The sequence below is a fragment of the Amblyomma maculatum genome, chromosome 7, assembly GCF_055883805.1.
Source record: "Amblyomma maculatum isolate TAMU_Amacu chromosome 7, ASM5588380v1, whole genome shotgun sequence".
Classification (NCBI taxonomy): domain Eukaryota; kingdom Metazoa; phylum Arthropoda; class Arachnida; order Ixodida; family Ixodidae; genus Amblyomma; species Amblyomma maculatum.
In genome coordinates this window covers 117,684,550-117,701,681 of record NC_139350.1, presented here as the reverse complement: position 1 = coordinate 117,701,681, position 17,132 = coordinate 117,684,550, and the positions used below count along the sequence as shown (strand labels likewise).

The 17,132-nt window shown below is 49.3% G+C and overlaps 1 protein-coding gene, 1 long non-coding RNA gene and 1 pseudogene across 2 annotated transcripts in view; 1 reads left to right on the top strand and 2 right to left on the bottom strand.

Annotated features, from left to right (window-relative positions):
• The window catches only part of LOC146184529 (uncharacterized), a 44,582-nt gene that overhangs the window by 3,894 nt on the left and 23,556 nt on the right, over nt 1–17,132 (bottom strand). The gene's annotated exons all lie outside the window — the stretch shown is intronic.
• On the bottom strand, nt 269–8,361 carry LOC146184531 (uncharacterized; annotated as a pseudogene).
• Nucleotides 14,040–16,463, top strand: LOC146184530 (uncharacterized). The gene is made up of 3 exons (XM_084609553.1): nt 14,040–14,217; nt 16,016–16,091; nt 16,204–16,463. Exons 1-3 carry the CDS (start codon nt 14,040–14,042, stop codon nt 16,424–16,426), a joined length of 477 nt encoding a protein of 158 aa, XP_084465679.1. The 3' UTR covers nt 16,427–16,463.

Genomic DNA, 17,132 nt, shown 5'->3' with positions numbered 1-17,132 from the left:
CACAGACCGCACATGCGTATATCTAGTTGTTAAAGTAGAAGTTCGTGAACATTAAAAAAAAAAAAAAAAACACCGTCTACTGCGGATTGTGGTAGTTTTATTCTGTATTGTGTTTTGCTTAAAGCTTTCTCACACAGCTATAATGACACTCACAATAATGTTGCGCTGTTAAGTATTTGTACAGCTAATCTGACCCTTACAATAAAAAACGACGAGACCCCAGCAATGAAGTGTGCGCAACGCATTTTTATTGCTTTGAGAGTAAAACTTACTTCTTCTTAAGCGTTGCTGCTTTCCGGGCTGCGGCTTTCTGCTGCGCATTGTCTTGTATGGCATCATTTCTTAGTTTGCAAAAGTTGTTTAATACAACGTTGGTTGCAACGCGTACTACCAAGCGCAGGAGAGTTTGTGCAGTGTGGCCATTTTCACATGTCTCAATGTCGTGTTCGTCCAGGAGGGAAATAGTCTGTGAAATCACGACACCACGTTGATTTCTACAGGAGAGAAAATCTTCCGCGGTTGCTCCAAAAGACAACTTCTCTGCAACTAGTTTAGTCATCAGTACCATGTGAACTGTGCATGGCTGGGGAAACTTCAGCCCTCCTCTCGACAGGTTAGCTATCATGGCAGTATTTTCCGCTTCGATCTCTCGATTTTCAATCACCAATGTGCTGAAGCAAGCAGAACATGAAAGCTTCTTTAAAGCAGCATGAGCAGCGTATCCTGCAATGTAGACAATAGCATCCATGTCAGAGTGGGCGTGTGTAATATCGTCGTCGCTGACAGCCACAGAAAAGTTGCATGGGACAAGATCCTCACTTACGTCTTCAAACTCTGTTTCCTCGCGTGGAAATGTCAAAAGAGAAGTGGATCTTCTATTTCCGAGGAAGCTACAGACGTCCTCTCCGCGTCAGGTTGCGAGACCTCCGGCGCATGCTACTCATGCATGATTGCAGCTCAGGTCGGCACGGAGGCTAGGCCTAGTGCTGCCGCTGCCACGCTGGCAGAGGCAGCTTCGCCGGAGTTGCTCGCTGCAACTCCTGCCCTGCCGTCGACACCTCTACCTGACCATCGGTCTCAGGTCCAGCTTGGTGCTCTCGGTTCTTCAGCACCAGCGCCCATACAACCTTCCCAAAATGGACAACAGCCCGTAAGTGAACTGTTCTCTGGGCGGAGCACGGCTATGGCCACTCAGCTAACACGACGAGATGCACATCCAACAGTGCGACCTGAGGAGACAAGCTCTTCAATGGACCTATCGGCTCCACCATCCGTATCAACGAGCACCCGTGCCCCTCACAAGCGTCATTCGGAAGATAATCAACCGAATTCGTCCTCGGCAAGTGGTGGCTATCAAGGAAAGCGCTCCTGTTTAACTATCGAAAACCAGGTTGCACCTACACCGGGATCGTCATCTTATAAAGTGGCGATTAAATCTCTAGCCAACAAAAGCCTCACCAATATACCAAACAGAATCATCCAGGCCAACTTGGACGCGTGTCTCGGAACCAGAGGTTTTCGGGGCTTCACGGCAAGGAAGAAGTCAAACACTATAGCTGTGTGGCTCCCGACACTTACTGCGGTGGAACGTGTCCAAACGCTTAGTTATATTTCAGTCACAAGTGAGATCTCAGTGCCTGTGCAAGTGTATCTAGTTGAAGGCTCCGACTTGCAGCGTTGCGTCGTTTACAACGTCGACATAAACGAAGATCAAACCACCCTTCAACGTGAGCTGTACTGCCCAACGCACCGAGTTATACAGGCCCGACACATAGGAAAGGGGCGTTCCTGCATGATCACCTTGCAAGGCCCTCCGACACTCCCAGCCTGTCTGTACTACTACGGCTGCATATTAAGGCCACGGCCGTATAAACCGAGTGTGGTTTACTGTTATAACTGTTTTCGGACAGGGCACATGCGCAAATCTTGCCCCTTTGCTACTGCCGATGAAGGTGCGTCTGAAGGAAAAGTTACGTACCGATGCGGCCTCTGCAAATCGGATGACCACGAGATAACATCTCCAAGTTGTCCGACAAAGCAAAAGGCAACGCAGAAGGCTCGTCTTCGGAACACTAAGCGTTGGCCAATAGAGGACATGACACCGGTGCAGACATCCAATCGCTTTGCAGCTCTTCAGTGGAATGATGACGAGTGGCCAGAGCTTCCTGAGCCCGCTTCGAATGCACCTCCAGCTAAGACAAAGTCTAATGATACGGTGCTCAAGAAACACCGTCGACAACAGCCAATACAGCAGTGTACTGATCTACCAGACGACGATATGGCGGTAGTGGATGAGCAAATCAATCGTCTATTAGCAGAGGTCTCTAAGCTCCGACAACACCGCGAAATGCTTGCTCGACGTCGGCGAGCTGCAGAAGTAACCGCCAAATCTAGTAATTGCCCAACACAACCGCCTTCATCCCGCGCAACAGGGCCATTTGCTGCCTCTTCCCAGAGTACCACAACGCCCAATGATAACTCTGCAACATCGCTGCTCCGCTATATGGTCAACCAGTTGTCCAACCTGACATCTGTGATACTACAGCGCTTGGACTAGCACACAAAAATGGCGAAATCCGGTCGTCCTGGTGTATTACAGTGGAACTGTAGAGGCATTTCCACGAAGGTGGCCGAGCTCAGGAACCGACTGCGATTTAACAAGCTTCGGGTGTGGGCTATGTTACTTCAGGAAACGAACGCCTTGCCATCTATTCCTGGCTTCAGCGGCTACGTGTCTCCTTCAATGACCGACCGTCGCGTGCAGACTGCTTCTCCCCCGGGAAAGGCGGCGATATATGTTGAAACGAGTATTCCTCATGTACGCCTTTCTCTCGAAAACTGGTGCACATCATACCAAGAGGTAGTGGCAGTTGCTGCGAAATTTCTGAAAGGAACCGTTGTTCTTGTTTCTTATTACGTTCGACCAGCTGGAGGCGCCTCTTCCCATATTAATCTTGGCTGGTTATTAAGTGTTCGTTGGCAATACCCCGGGTGTCCAATTTTAGTCGGAGGCGACTTTAACGCCCCTCACCCAGATTGGGAGTATCCGACTGCAAGCCCTCGTGGTAGGCGTGTGCGGGACGCCTTCACTGATACCCTGTTTGTTCTGCTTAATCACCCTGGGACAGCAACACGGCCTGTGCGTCACATACGTAGTGCTGCCTATGCTCCAGACTTGACGTGGTGGTTGGGCGCAGGAACTCCCTCATGGCACATGGAGCCGGACTGCTGAAAAAGTGATCACCACCCTATCCTCATCGGTCTCCATCCCTCCCGTCTCCGCCCTTTACGCCGCAAATGTTCTGTGATAAACCGGGACAGCTTTCGCTCATGTCTCGACAGTATGTCTTCAGATTCGCCGTCACTCCTCGTTGACCGTATACAGAGAGCACTAAACAGCGCTACGACTACTACCTGGATTGATGTAGGTCGACCGGCACCAGATCTCGACCTGCTTAACCTGTGGGCAGCCCGCCGTCAAGCTGAGCTGGCTGCTACACGAGACCCTACTTCGGGGCAGGCACGTACACGACTGAATTATCTTACCGCGAAGGCTCGGAGATATGAACGCGATCTCTCGCGACGCCAGTGGCATGCATGGTGTGAACAATTTTCTGATAAATCATCGAATGCCTCACTATGGCGAACGTTTCGTGCAATGGAACATGGTCGTCGTTCTACTGACGCAGCAGCAACAGCATGCTTTGCGGCTAATCTGTCGCCGGATGATTTCGCCAAAGAAGCTGCTCGAAAATTTTTCCCAAAATACGATATACTGCCTCCTTCAGCTGTAAACCTTAATTTGGCAGGTATCCCTGCAGACGCATGGAAACTACCATCTGCTGCCGACGCAGATGGAATTGCGAGCCCCTTTTCGATGTGCGAGCTGCTAGCTGCAATTGACGATGCGAAACGGAAAACAGCGCCCGGCCTGGACAAAATTCAGTATGAGGTTTACAAGAACCTCAGTACTGCTGCACTTCCTCAACTACTAGACACCATAAACAAAGTGTGGCTTGATGGTTACGTACCCGAGAGCTGGAAAACCGCTGTCGTGATCCCTATTCCCAAACCTGGGAAGCCTCCAACGGACCTCGCCAACTTAAGACCAATCTCCTTAACATCAACGCTTTGCAAGCTCGCAGAGAAAATGCTAGCCACACGACTTTCTTGGTGGCTTGAACAGCACGGTTTTTATCACCCTGCTCAAATTGGATTTCGTCCATACATAGGTACAGAGGATGGGTTGGCTGTCTTGGCATCAGCAGTTCTGTCATCTACCCGCAGCCGCAATGTACGTACCATATTAGCAATGGATGTTGAAAAGGCATATGACAACATCAGTCACGCTGCAATCCTGAATGCCATTGACATGCTTCATCTCCCTCCGAGAGTACGCGCTTTTGTCGAATCATTTTTGGACGGAAGAAAATTTGCAATACGCCTCAGCGGTGACACTGTTGGTTCATTCGTTTCACTACGTGGCGTGCCCCAGGGATCAGTATTGTCTCCGACGTTATTCAATATTACTTTCATACCATTGGCGTGGCGCTTACATGATATCCCTGAAATCAAGTTTTTGCAGTACGCAGATGATATCACGGTATGGAGCACTCACCATAACCTTCTCACTCAAGAGGCCGCCCTTCAGTCAGCATTAGACGTAACTTCTGATTACGCATCCTCCATTGGCCTTCAACTTTCTGTGTGTAAAACTTCATACACGTCAGTCGCCAACCGCTGGGGACGCCGTAAACTTGCCTCAAATCCAATTCGTCTCTCTCTATCAGGCACCCCAATACAAGAAAGTTCGAGCCTGAAAATTCTGGGCTTAACAATTCACCAATCAGGATCAGCGACTGCTTGGCTCTCTCAGGCAAAAAAGCAAGCACTTCAAACTATAAGCTTAATAAGAGAATTGCCCCTAAAACGGGTGGCGCTGGCTCGTCTGTTGCACGCCAGTTAGTGAGGGCGGTTCTGCAGCCCCGTATTGTTTATCAGGCCCAGTTCCAGCATCTTACAAGGGCACAATGGGATCGCCTTGAAGCCGTAAATCGAGAAGCTATGAGGACCATAACATGCCTTCCACGAATCACACCGGTCGTAGCGTTACAGGAGAATGCGCAGCTCAACACCATCGATGAACTGGTGCAGCAGCGCCGAGATGCTCGCAGACTCAAGGCCACTTTGTCACATTCCACGCAAGCACTGAGGGCGTATGCAACGTCACACATTATTCTTCAGCCACCTGCGCCAGTTCTCCCTCCCTGGAAATTTATACAGTTAGGAGACAACAAGCCAACTGACATCCGCAGACCGACGTCTGCCAACTCTGCATCGTTGCTGCGCCAGAGATTTGAAGAGCAAGATACTAACCTGCCTCAAGATTCCATAGTAGTTTACGTAGATGGAAGCCTGCAAGGCTGTGAAGCCAAAACGGCAATCCACTGTCCACGGAGACCTAGCCTGAATCAGACAACTACGTTTCAGCTTTCGGAACCACTTACATCTTTCTGCGCTGAGCTTGTGGCAGTTCAGGAGGCACTCTGCTCCGTGACTTCTATAACCATGCTCCCTACAGCCCACATTGTCATCCGCACTGACGCACTTCAAGCAGTACGTCTGCTCCTACGTGTCAGCCGCTGCCCAAAAATTTGCCATGACATCCACCAGCTTGCGGCGCGCATCCCACAATCAATACGCATTGAGTGGGTCCCACGGGATTTGCTGCCTTCCCAAAGTCAAGCTGATTTTGCAACCCGCCTCGTGAACCAAGACACATCAATCCCACGGCTTCTCGAAGTCGACGACGCTACCCTCCTTTTGTCAAGAAAGGAGCATCTCCGGCGCCGCACACGTGCACTTATCCCTCCGTGTGCGATATCCCTTCCCCGCGGTCTTACCCGTGCAGAGGAGGTTGCGCTTAGGAGGATCCGGGTCGGTGTTGCCCTTACACCAGCTGTAACTAGGACGTGGTCATACTTCCAACACTTATATCCTGGCCCAGGATGCCCGATCTGTAACAACGAAGATGTCGAGGCCGACATCCACCACTTGCTGTGGGACTGCCCAGCACTCAAGCCAACACGAATCCGGCACCTGAGAATAGCTAGCCTTTCAGCAACCAATCCTGCCTCATACGTCACTTGGACGCAGGGACCTCATCATCGCTCACTTCTGGACTTCATAAAATCAGCCAACCTTTTTCCATTCATTTAATCATTTATTCATCCTTCATCTCATAACCTACTGATGCCCTGAGGCAATAAATATCGACTAAAAAAAAAATGTCAAACGTTTTTGAAGACGAAGTTTCTTCTCACATTCGTAGAGCTGACGCACGGAAATGTGGTACTGTGATCCTGCCAGCTGGCGGTAACGGCCGAACCGGTCTTCTAGCGCATCCGTCTGAAATTTGCCCAGCAGTACGTACTTGAAGTGAAGTTCTTCTAAGCAGTAGCGCGAGAGTTCTACCAGAGAATAGCATGTCAGTCGCAAAGCACTGTGAGTCTCTTACGTCAGCGAGCCACTGGTGATGTTTATTCTTGCCCAAGCGTCCAACCAGTCCACAACGCCGCTCAGGAAAGCTAACTGTGTGTCATCAACAGACCTTACAGGGTCTTGCATGCTGTCCCTTAGCCTCTGGCCTTTGCAAGGGGTCTTAACATTGACTATTTGCCACCATTTGAGGATAACGTCAATGAAAAGAGCAGTCGATTCAGCTTGAGGAATCTTGAACGCGGGACCATGTGTCCTGAGGGCATTTGAAACAAACTGATTAATGACGTCGAGAACGAGCTTTACATTTTGCCGCTCCATTGAGGTTGGATTCACGGCTTTTGCGTTCAGTCTATAAGCAGCCTTCACAAGCGACGTCTTCTCTGAAGAATAAAGCTGCCGCACAGCTGCGAAAGAAGCAGCTTTCATACGAGGAGGCCCTTCAGGCATTGCTCCACTCAAGTCCATTTCAGGGAAATAGAGGCATGTTCCAGGGTTTTTCTGGTTAATCCAATTGTTCCTGATGCACTTCAAGAGATGCACAGGATCGACCACGTAGAAAAGAGGGCGAGCGTTATCGGCTGGATGGGGATAGACAATGCTCACCTGAGGACTTGTAGCAAATAACGACATCATCTTGCGGTTCAGAGCATTGTTGTCGGTTATCACAGCGATAATTTTAAGCCCCATTTTCTCAACATTAATGATTATGTTCTTAGCATGCTCGTGCAAAATTTCTGCGCTCAGTTTGCTCACAGGTAATATGTGAATGACGTCTTTGTTTGCAGAAAGGAGTGATTGTACCATGAACACATGGGCTGTTGTTGCTGGTTCCGTTGAATGAACCGACGATCCTACTATTGTGCCCCCTTTGTAGTCGAAGTATGGTTTTATGTGGATCTCATCGATCATCAGGGTCACTGTCTTCTCGTGGTCTTTCATTGATTTGACTCGCTCTCGGATGTAGGAGAGACAGTGCGGTTGATTTCGCTCTACAAGAGGGTCAGCTTTGTAATTTGAGCAAACACGGCGCAGTGTGGAAGGATGGGGCAGAATGATTCTTGATGCAGCTCTTGTGAAGTGATATGCGTGAGGAGAAATTGAATTCAAAATACTGGCGAATACCAGCAGCTCTGCGCTATACACATGCTGTTTCGCGAGGAGAAGCTCTATCTGCTCAACCAGAAATTTCAGCAAAGAAGACTGTTCTTTCGTCGTATCACTGTCCTCAATGAGGTCTGCAAGCAGTGAACCGACAAACTGCAATACTTTAGTATGTTTCGACTCTTTCGTCACCTCAGGTATATTATGCAAGCCTATCTCGAGTTCTTCTAGCAGCAAGGACAGGCTGGAGGTGTCGCATACTTGAGCTGGCAGAATCCTGCCTGAAGGAAGCGACAGAAGCTTCACTCCATTCAAGAAAACAGAAAGTGACAGATCAGGGAGAACTACCAAGGCGCATTTCACATTAGGTGAAGGATCATTCTCGATGAGCAGGAACCTAACGCACTGCTCATCGACAGAAACGGTCCAGAATTTCGTGTTGCAGATCCCAGGCAGCTTAGATTTGAAGTCCTCGTAAGATGAAACTTTGTTTCTTTTCTGTTCAAGTTCATTAGACTGAAGTGACTTCCTCATAGCCTCCTGCAAAGCAGCGTTTTCCCTTCTTGCTTTTTTTGTCTCTGGCGATTCACTCCGTCCAGGCGTTGAGGACAAGTATTTTGGACAGTTTGGAAACACAGAAGGCACAGCATCAATCTTCAACTGTAGTCTGTCACGCTTCACCTCTATTATTTTCCCTGTCTGTTCATCTTGGTGTGACAACGTCGTAATGAAGTCGCCTGCGTGGAAGTGCAGTTCACACACCTGCACGAGAAAATGAAGCAAGGCCATTCGCCATGACTCTCCATTGCCTAAAACAATAGGTAAAAAGAGTTTGAATAGTACACAGCTTTTACATATTTACACAGCTTTTACACAAGCCTTATGCACATCCACAGAACTAAATGCTTCCTGGACAATTCATACATAAGTTAAAGAAGTGATATCATTGCCTACAAAGACAGCATGCCTTTCCGAGAGCGACAGCTCACAACTAAGATAATTACCAGCGCCTATTAAGCAATATTTCAGAGTCTTACCCTCGAATGCTCTGTAGGTGTGAAATCCTTTCGTGGAATGGCTCGCAACCAGGCTTTTCTTCGTACTTCGTCTCTTGGGAAGCAATACACACGTACTTTTGGGCCATTCTGGCAGTTCCCGCGGCACCCGGGAACACAGCACCGGCCCATGTTTCACGAAGTTGCACTTGCTACACGGCAGGCATTCAGTTTCCCATTCGTGCGCTAGCACAGGTACGCACGCCACACAAGAACGGCCACACGAAACAGATACAGCCGTGCGAGGAACGAACAGAAATGCACCCAATGCCAGACCGAAAGACTCAAGCAGCAGCTAGACGCTCACTGCAAGACTGTGTTCGTGTCTGTGCTTGCCCGGGCAAGCGCGAGCAGATCGAGGGAGACAACCGAGCGGAGCCGCGCTTGGTGAGCAGCCGGACCGGACACTTGGCGTGACGTAGCGCGTGTGGAAAGGAGGGCCTGGAGAGGCCTGGAGAAGTATTGAGAGGGTGTTGACAGGAGGCGTCCGTGGCGTGACCGAGGCGATGAAACCGGGCGCAAAGGAAAAGGCTTCCTGCAGTTTCGCATTTTATTACGTAAGCAATACTGCGCCAGGTTGCGAGCCATCGCGTATCCCCTGCGGACGGCACGCTTGACCTTGAGCCACAGCTGCGTCGACACCTGAACCGCGCCGTAAGGGAAGAGGGGAGTGTTAGCATTAGAACGAAAGCTGACGCATCGCTCACTCCCGTCTTCACGCACTTCGCACTCCTGGCGTTCCCCGGATCGCACTCTCTCACCGCGTGCGATGCCAGCAAGGTCCGATGTTGCATGCGCGCGTCGAAATCCAGGCACGTGCGCCAAAGCGGTGGTCGGGACGCACCACTCAGGGTCCAAGGGGCGAACGGCCGCCACCGAGGGTAAAGGATTGCGCATTAATAAAAAGACGATCGCTAACACGAGTGAAAGTGGAAAGAGAAAAATAGGAGTTCGCGTCGGGGTAAATCAGTTGCTATGCAGTCTTACAAGCAGAAGCATCGGCGATGCGCCGAAGCCAGAAAACGGCAACGGGCTCAAGAGACTTCTGAAGGACGTGAAGAACGGTTAGCAAAACAGCAAGCGCAAGACGCAGCTAGACGAGCGCGTTGTGCACCTCTAGACACTTGTACGTCTGGTGCTGATCCTGCATGGAGTCTTCAGAATGCGTTGGACAGGGATGACTCGGCATCAACAACAGGATGAGAAGAATGAGACGCTAAACACGTCAAGCTACACCCGCAGCTACACAACATGCCGAACCTTAAGCGCAACCATTGCAGTATTGCTTGCGCAACTTACCAGGTTTAACCAGAGCTAAACTACTGCCAATTTTTTTTGTACCTGCATCATGTGCTCTCCATTCAACATTGTATGGAAACTATCTAGCATAAGAAAGCTGTGTGCAGAGGTGTATCAACTTGTGTGTGAATGCAAAACAAAATAGTCACCGCTCCGATAAATACCAGTACTATAATGGCATACTGACGAATTAATGGTCATTATGGCAATAGTGGTTATATCCTTCTACTGCTCGCTAAGACTTGGTTTCGTATCGAGGTCAAGACGTCTCGTTTCGTGACGACCTGGTCTTCTGACTGGCATTGGGTGCGAAAGATGACAACGGAGACTCAAACAATAAAGAATGAAAAACAAAATTACGTACATCGGAATTGGCATCGTTAGAGTGAAGATAGATAGACCTTTAGATTAAGTAAGATTAAGATTTACATCGAGCCGCCGGAGCTCACTTAGTCAGAGGCTCACGACGAGAGCCCCTACATTCTCGACACCCGCTCCTAGTCTCTCGGCTCGCCGCCAATCGGGCAGACTTTCTCGCGACGCAACTGGGCCCACGGTTCTCTGGAAGCGGGTCCCACAGGACCCGTTAAAGCCTAGCAAAAAATGCTTCAGCCGGCCGTCCGAAAGAACGCGTAATCCGCCGCTGAGGTCAAGACAGGAAATGGCAGAACAGCATGCACGGCTGCCGTCGCCGCAGAAAACGACGCATTGATGGGGGTTTGTCGTTCCAAGTCCCTTAATGGGAAGGGGGTATGATACCAAACGCGGCTGTCTCTCCGGGTCGCGTTCGAAGAAAGGCGCGAGCGGTGTAGCATACGAGAAGGCACCGTAGGGTGATGGAGACAGAGAGAGAGAAGGTGACGATAGAATCCACTAACCGCTACCGCATCAGAACCGCTTATCGAAAACCCCACTGAACAAGTCCAGCAGAGGAGAAACCAGGACCGGCCAGGTACCCTTGGAGGATGGTCGTGGTGAGCATTCAAAAGGTAGGCCAGACGGATTAGAACCGAAAGGGCACTCGAAACCGACATTCAATTCATTCATTTTTTTATTTGCCCAGAAAACATCCTGGACGGGTCCCGCGACTAAAAGCTGTTAGAACAGCTTGACGAGGCCGTGGAACCCTATCGCTTGGCAGATGGCGGTACAACTAATAGAAAGCAGCAAAGCAGAATAAAAAATATGGCATTTGAGAGCAATAATTTGAGAATACAAACAACAGTGCAAAACAGAAATGAAATGGCATATCAGTGCATATAGAAAAAAAAGAAGTCACAACAACGAACAGTTTGGCAGATGAAATAATTTACAATGTATGAGACAAATATAAAATATTGTTAATTATCTGGATCATAATTTTCATGAATATATAGAAAGTAGCTACGAAACCCAGTTGATACAAAAGCCTATTCTATACTAAGAAAAAGTAATCGAACATCGCTTAGAGTGGGATTTTGCGCCATACGGTATTTATTTAAGATACATGGCAAATTGTACTGCAATGTCTGAAATTTATAGTTATTACGAAACCTTGAAATAAACCATAATTCAGTACTTCGAGTATGTGCGTGGTCCTGGTTTGATACTAAACATGCAGTAGCTGTTATAGATTTCTTAAAGTCGTCAGAGGAGAAATAAAATGAGCGCAAGATTCGAAAATGGTACCAGTACTCAAGTTTAATAATGCTGTATTTTTATTGCAGTCTGTGTTGAAGAAAAATGACCTATATTTGCCACGTTTCTTACAATCTTTTTCTGCAGGTTCTGTAGTTTGGTGATGTTACATTTCGTAGTAGTTGCCCACACTAGGCTACAATAACTTACGTGAGACAGGAAGAGCGCATTATAAATTTTTAACTTAAGTGTTGTTGGCAACAAATCGCGGCATCGAGTCAGAGCTCCAGTTACCGATGATAGTTTGTTGCAAAGGTTGGTGACATGCTGATCCAAGTTAAGTTGCTCAGAAAATATGACACAAAGAATTTTATACTGACTTACAATCTGAATATCCCGGTTTGCGTAACGAAGCTGTTTTGTTACTTTGACAGTTTTATTCTCGGCTCAAAAAAGTATTGTTTTGTTTTTTTGTGGATTAATATTCAGTGAATTCTCATTGGACCATCTATGTAATTTACCTAGTAAATTATTGCATTTTAAGATTAGATCATTAGCTTCCGAACCAGAGAGAAGGAGAGTGCTATCATCTGCATATATTACAAAGGTGGCATTGTTGTTTATATTTACAATATCATTTATGTATATGTAAAACAGTAGTGGACCTAACATGCTTCCCTGGGGTACGCCACTTGACATTTTTACAAGAGAGAAGTGTTCATTATATCAATAAATCAATTGTTTCCTGTCATGCAAACACGATTTCATCAGGGCGAGAGGTGTACCACGGATACTATAAGCGGACATCTTGAAGAGTTCTCACGAGATCAGTGACCACGAATTACAGAAGTGAAGCGAACACGGCAGGAAAAAACGTATGGCCATTGTACAGTGACGACTGGTCTTTGGACGCGGGGAGAGGGTAAAATCTATGCCCAATCACTCTGCTTATGTGCAGTAATTGGAGGGTTCATGCCATGGGGTGGGAAACCGAGGTGTGAACGGAAGGTGGATGACGTAAGAGAATTGGTTATTCTGGTTCGTTGGCGGAAGGTGGTTTACCTTCCTTAGGTTCTTGCACGCGGCGAAGCTTTTCCACCTTCAACGGCCGCCAGACTTCGATGAGCGCCGATAACGTTGCGACGGCTCGAGTAACGGGCCGGGCTTGCGGAGTGCTGCAGTTGCCGAATCGTACTGTCGACTGCGCCAGTCAAACCGTCACCCCCAGCGGTGGTGGTCAGAGGCAGCGACGATCGGAAGTGCCCCACAGCGAGGAGCGACGTGGCGAGAAGGGCGGAACCGTTGCTCAGGTGAGCGGGATTTCTTGCGCCCGTTGGTGTGCGTGGCTCAGGCATTAGGAGCGGGAGGTGCACGGTGTCGACGTGTAGTTAGTTGGATTAGTAAACATGAACACCAGAAAGTCAGTGTTTTCCGGATGGACAAGAGTGTCCGTAAGAGTCCCCATAGCCTCACTGATACGGAAGGATTGCGTAACAAAGACGAATAGTAAGGACCTAGCGAAGCGTCGAGAGGCAGAGGCGAAAGCAGAGACAGAATTAGAAATTAGAAAGATGGAGATAGAATTGAGAAAGATGGAGGCAGAATTGAGAAAGTACGAACTAGAAACTCAGAGGGATAGCGGAGGCAGAAGCTCGAAAGGTACGAGCAGAGGTCCAATTATTGGAAAGAAGACGAATTCCTCGTGGTTTCCACATTGAAGCAAGTAAAGTAGAAGAAACTAAAAAGAACCCTTCGAAAGAGCGGCCCCGAACAGTACTTGTAGGGAGCGTGTCAGATGACGAAGCGGCCTTGCCGGCCGACACTGTCGCGAGCACTACGCCGGCGGAGACAACCTTCGCCGGAGCGAGCGATGCTGTCGGCGTGCGCAGTGCGTTGCCGACCAGCGAAGTAAACAACGACAAAACATCGGCTGAAGTCTTCCCAATAGAAGTGCCCGCGTGCGATCAAATTACCGAGGGCGTCAGTGTCATCAGCATCCCGTCAAGTGCACGGGGAGGCGCGTGGCAGCAGAAGACCGAACTAAAACTCGCTGTAGACGAGGTAATGGAAGAAGGTAAAGATGCAGGGTGTTTAGAAAATTGATCCTGACGCGTTAAATGTAGCAATGTTGATTCAGTGACAGCGGTCGCGAGTCATGCTATCGGCGAGATCAGCGATCATGTGTTGACCGCAACAGATGCTGTTTGTAGGGCAGAAGTATCAGCAGCTGTCGCAAGCATCAAAGTCAGCACCACGATAGGCGCGGAATTAGCCACCGGTCGCAAATGTGAACAAAACAGATTCCAGGATGTAGCGAACACCCTGCGCGAGGATGAGCTTACAGGGGGTAGCATAAGCGAAAATCCAAGAGAGTCACAGGATACGTCCCACCCCTCTGGCTCTAAAGAACAGGGCATCATCCCTGGAGGTTTATCGACAGCAACACCGCAAGTCGAGACGGCCGCGATGAACCAGGACGCGCCGGCTACGAAGACGTTGACCGCAGAAGAGGCGGTATGTAGGAGAGCGATCTCATCAGTGGCCGTAAATATCAAGGTCAGTGCCATGACAGGCGCTGAATCGACCACCACTTTCACTCGTGAACCTGAGACGCTCAGTGAAGCGATGAGTCCCCCATTCGAAGGCGAGTATTTATCATGCTGCTTTTTTGCAAACCTACACGAGCCGCATGATGCCGCGCCCCTCCCTAGCTTGAAAGAGTGTCGAGATGAAACAAATTCTCCACTTGAGCCTGAGCAGCGTTGCGCCGGCGGGCGTGAGCGGTCCTGCTCGCCTGTGCATGAAAGTGTGTGCGCTCGCGAGCACGGAGTGACAAGCGAAGCGCGCGAAGAAAACTTGCCGGACTTGACCACATATGATGTGTGTGGACCTACAGGATCTGGGACCTATCGTGAACGCTTTGCATGCTGTGCAGTAACTGCGCGAGAAAAGTGCTTTTGAACATCGTGCTTGTGAACTTTGTGCGCCAGGAACTGCGACTGGCTTTGAACATCATGCATGCCGCGAAGTGACTATGAACAGAAAGTGTGCGTGTAGACCGTGTGCCAGCGGACGAAGGGTCGCGGCCTATAGCACGTATTCGGTTTGGCTGGGCAAAAAATCCCAGCAATCCTCTTATGGTGGGGCGTGTAAGGCCGCGGTGGCCCTTTCTTTAATGTTTCGGCGCGCGCGCCACAGAACACGGCGATAGAATGTTCTCCAAGCTACGAGAAAGCGACGCGACCGATTACGTCATCTCGGCCACCGCGCTGCGCCTCCTCGCCCTCGTCGCCATGCGCGGTGTCAAGCGTGCATTCCCCCGCACGGCCCCGGCCCTCCTCCTCGCTTCGCGCGGGAGGGCCGCGCGTGCTGACCATGTTCGAGAAAATTCGAAGCCTCTCCAGAAGGCCAAGGGGGGAAGGCATAGCTTTGGCAGCGCTAAGCTGTTTTCCGTTCCTCCTCCGCGCCTAGAAGGTTCACCGCTGGCTATTTAAGAGCGCGCCGCGCAGTTACTGACGCTGCTGGTTCTGATTCGATTACCGCTCGGAGAGGACAGCGTAGCCGGCAGGCCCCGACTGAGAAGTCGTAAAAAGAGCGATGCGCTCATTTTGCAGTTAGTTTTTCGCTCAGCCTCGTTTGTAAAGTGTGTCGCCTCTCTGTCTCGCGTAAATAAGTTTTCTGTATCTTGTGTTTGTGCCGTATAAAGTTAATTTTCGTTTTGTTACTGCAAGTTCGTCGGCCTTTTCTCAGTGTGTTTGCGTGTGAACTACACGTCGCCCGCCGAATCGAGGAGCACCTTGTAGAGGTGCGGAAGATTTAATGAAGAGACAAGAAGAACCATTGACGTTTTACTGGTACTACCCGATAAGGAAAAAATCAGGAAAGCGCACTAAATAGGATAAGGACGCTGGTATCACGTGACAAAATCAAATACAAGGCAAGAAATGCGACACTAAATCGCGTGTTCACGCTGGTGCACGAGAGGAATAGAATATCAGAGAAGCAATTAAAGGGCCCATGAAAAGCTTGAAGCCGTGCTTAAGAAAGGCGCACGAGCGGTCGGCGTGCCTTCGCTAGTCAGCAAAGCGCAAAAAAAATTTAGGCTAATATGTTTAATAGCGCAGATATTCCATATTAAAAATGACGCTCCTCCTCTCCCGTCACTGTAGCCCTCAACTCATACACGCCGATGCGCCGGCCAAAAAAAAAAAGAAAATGTCCGGGCCGACGCCCCGCCCATAATGCGTCACGAAGTGACGCCACCGACTCTCGGTTTGTTTACTTCCGGTAGTGCTCCGATTTTTTCCCCTTCGTGTTTGCGGCGGTTCGCGTGTCGGTCGCTATGGATCGCATGGATCCCGAGCTCGAAGCGAGGCTGCGTGAAGCCGCTGCCGAGCTGGACTTTGATCCATATGATTATACTCCGTTTCGTGATCCGCTAGACAGCGACGACAGCAGCACGCCATCGACTGGCCCTTCTGAACCATCCGCTGGCAACGGAGACGACGGCCTACTATGGTGCGTTCCGTGGCGCACGCGCCACTGCACATAAGTTATTACAACTTTCTTATTTCACGAAATGCCATTTCGTGTTTGCTTCGCGGCCTTTTCACATTTTACTTATGCGCAGGTGCCGCTGCGGCCGCTGCGAAAGCATGCCCACACCTGAAGAAGATGTGTGCTGCCGCAGCATGCCGGAGGTGCTGGTGGTGTGCCAGCAGGACGGCGGCTGCATTACGATCCACCCAGCGTTCCAAAGCGTGTGCCTAACGCCCGAAGTCCTTCGGGCTGTGCACATTGCACTAGAGGAGGAGGGAGCGAACATCGATGGAGACGGAGATGTAAACAAGTAGGTAGTGCGGAAGCGTCAGGTGACAGATTCGCATTATTTTTTTTTTGTGTGTTTATGATCCGTTTACTGTAAAGCGTGGTATTTTCAGGCAGCACCGCTTCATAGCCTACCGCTTGTTTACAAAGTGGATTTGGGGCAGGCTGGGCGAAGGCAACAGGGTGGTCCTGCCAGCCTGCGTCGTTTGCCAGGTTCGGCGTGAATTTCCGTCGGCGAGCTACATGGGATTCAGGCACCCTCCCCTTTAATCTCAGGTGATTGTCGCTTCACTGCATGCTGTATTCTAAACTTTATCACGTGTGCAGGCGCACTGCTTCGAGTGGTGCATGGAAGTGCGTTTATTTTTAAGGTGGAAAAATAGAGAATGCTATCTTATGAACGCCAAGTTATGCACTGCGTCAAGTGTCTGTTTTGTGGCACTGTTTAAGAACAGACATCTCATTCCTCTAAAGTGCCAGAACTTGTAGATATCTAAGCAAGAAAGGTGTAGAACTGTTAGTTAGTGAAAAATAAAGCCTGGGAAGAAAATTCAAATCCTAGTAAAAAAAAAATACACATCCAAAAACAATCCAGAATGGAGGACAATGCCGAGCATCACCAAGTCTGCTTGAGCACATGCTTCTAAGCATCTACCGTAAACATTCATTTATTTGGAATGGAATTTTATAGAAAAAAAATTAAAATCGAAACACAGAATGCTTATGCCGAGG

Coding starts and splice junctions, on each gene's coding strand:
- LOC146184530 (XM_084609553.1), top strand. CDS start 14,040: ATGAACCAGGACGCGCCGGCTACGAAGACGTTGACCGCAGAAGAGGCG. Junction 14,218..16,015: donor GATGAGTCCCCCATTCGAAG/GCGAGTATTTAT, acceptor GTGATCCGCTAG/ACAGCGACGACAGCAGCACG. Junction 16,092..16,203: donor GGAGACGACGGCCTACTATG/GTGCGTTCCGTG, acceptor ACTTATGCGCAG/GTGCCGCTGCGGCCGCTGCG.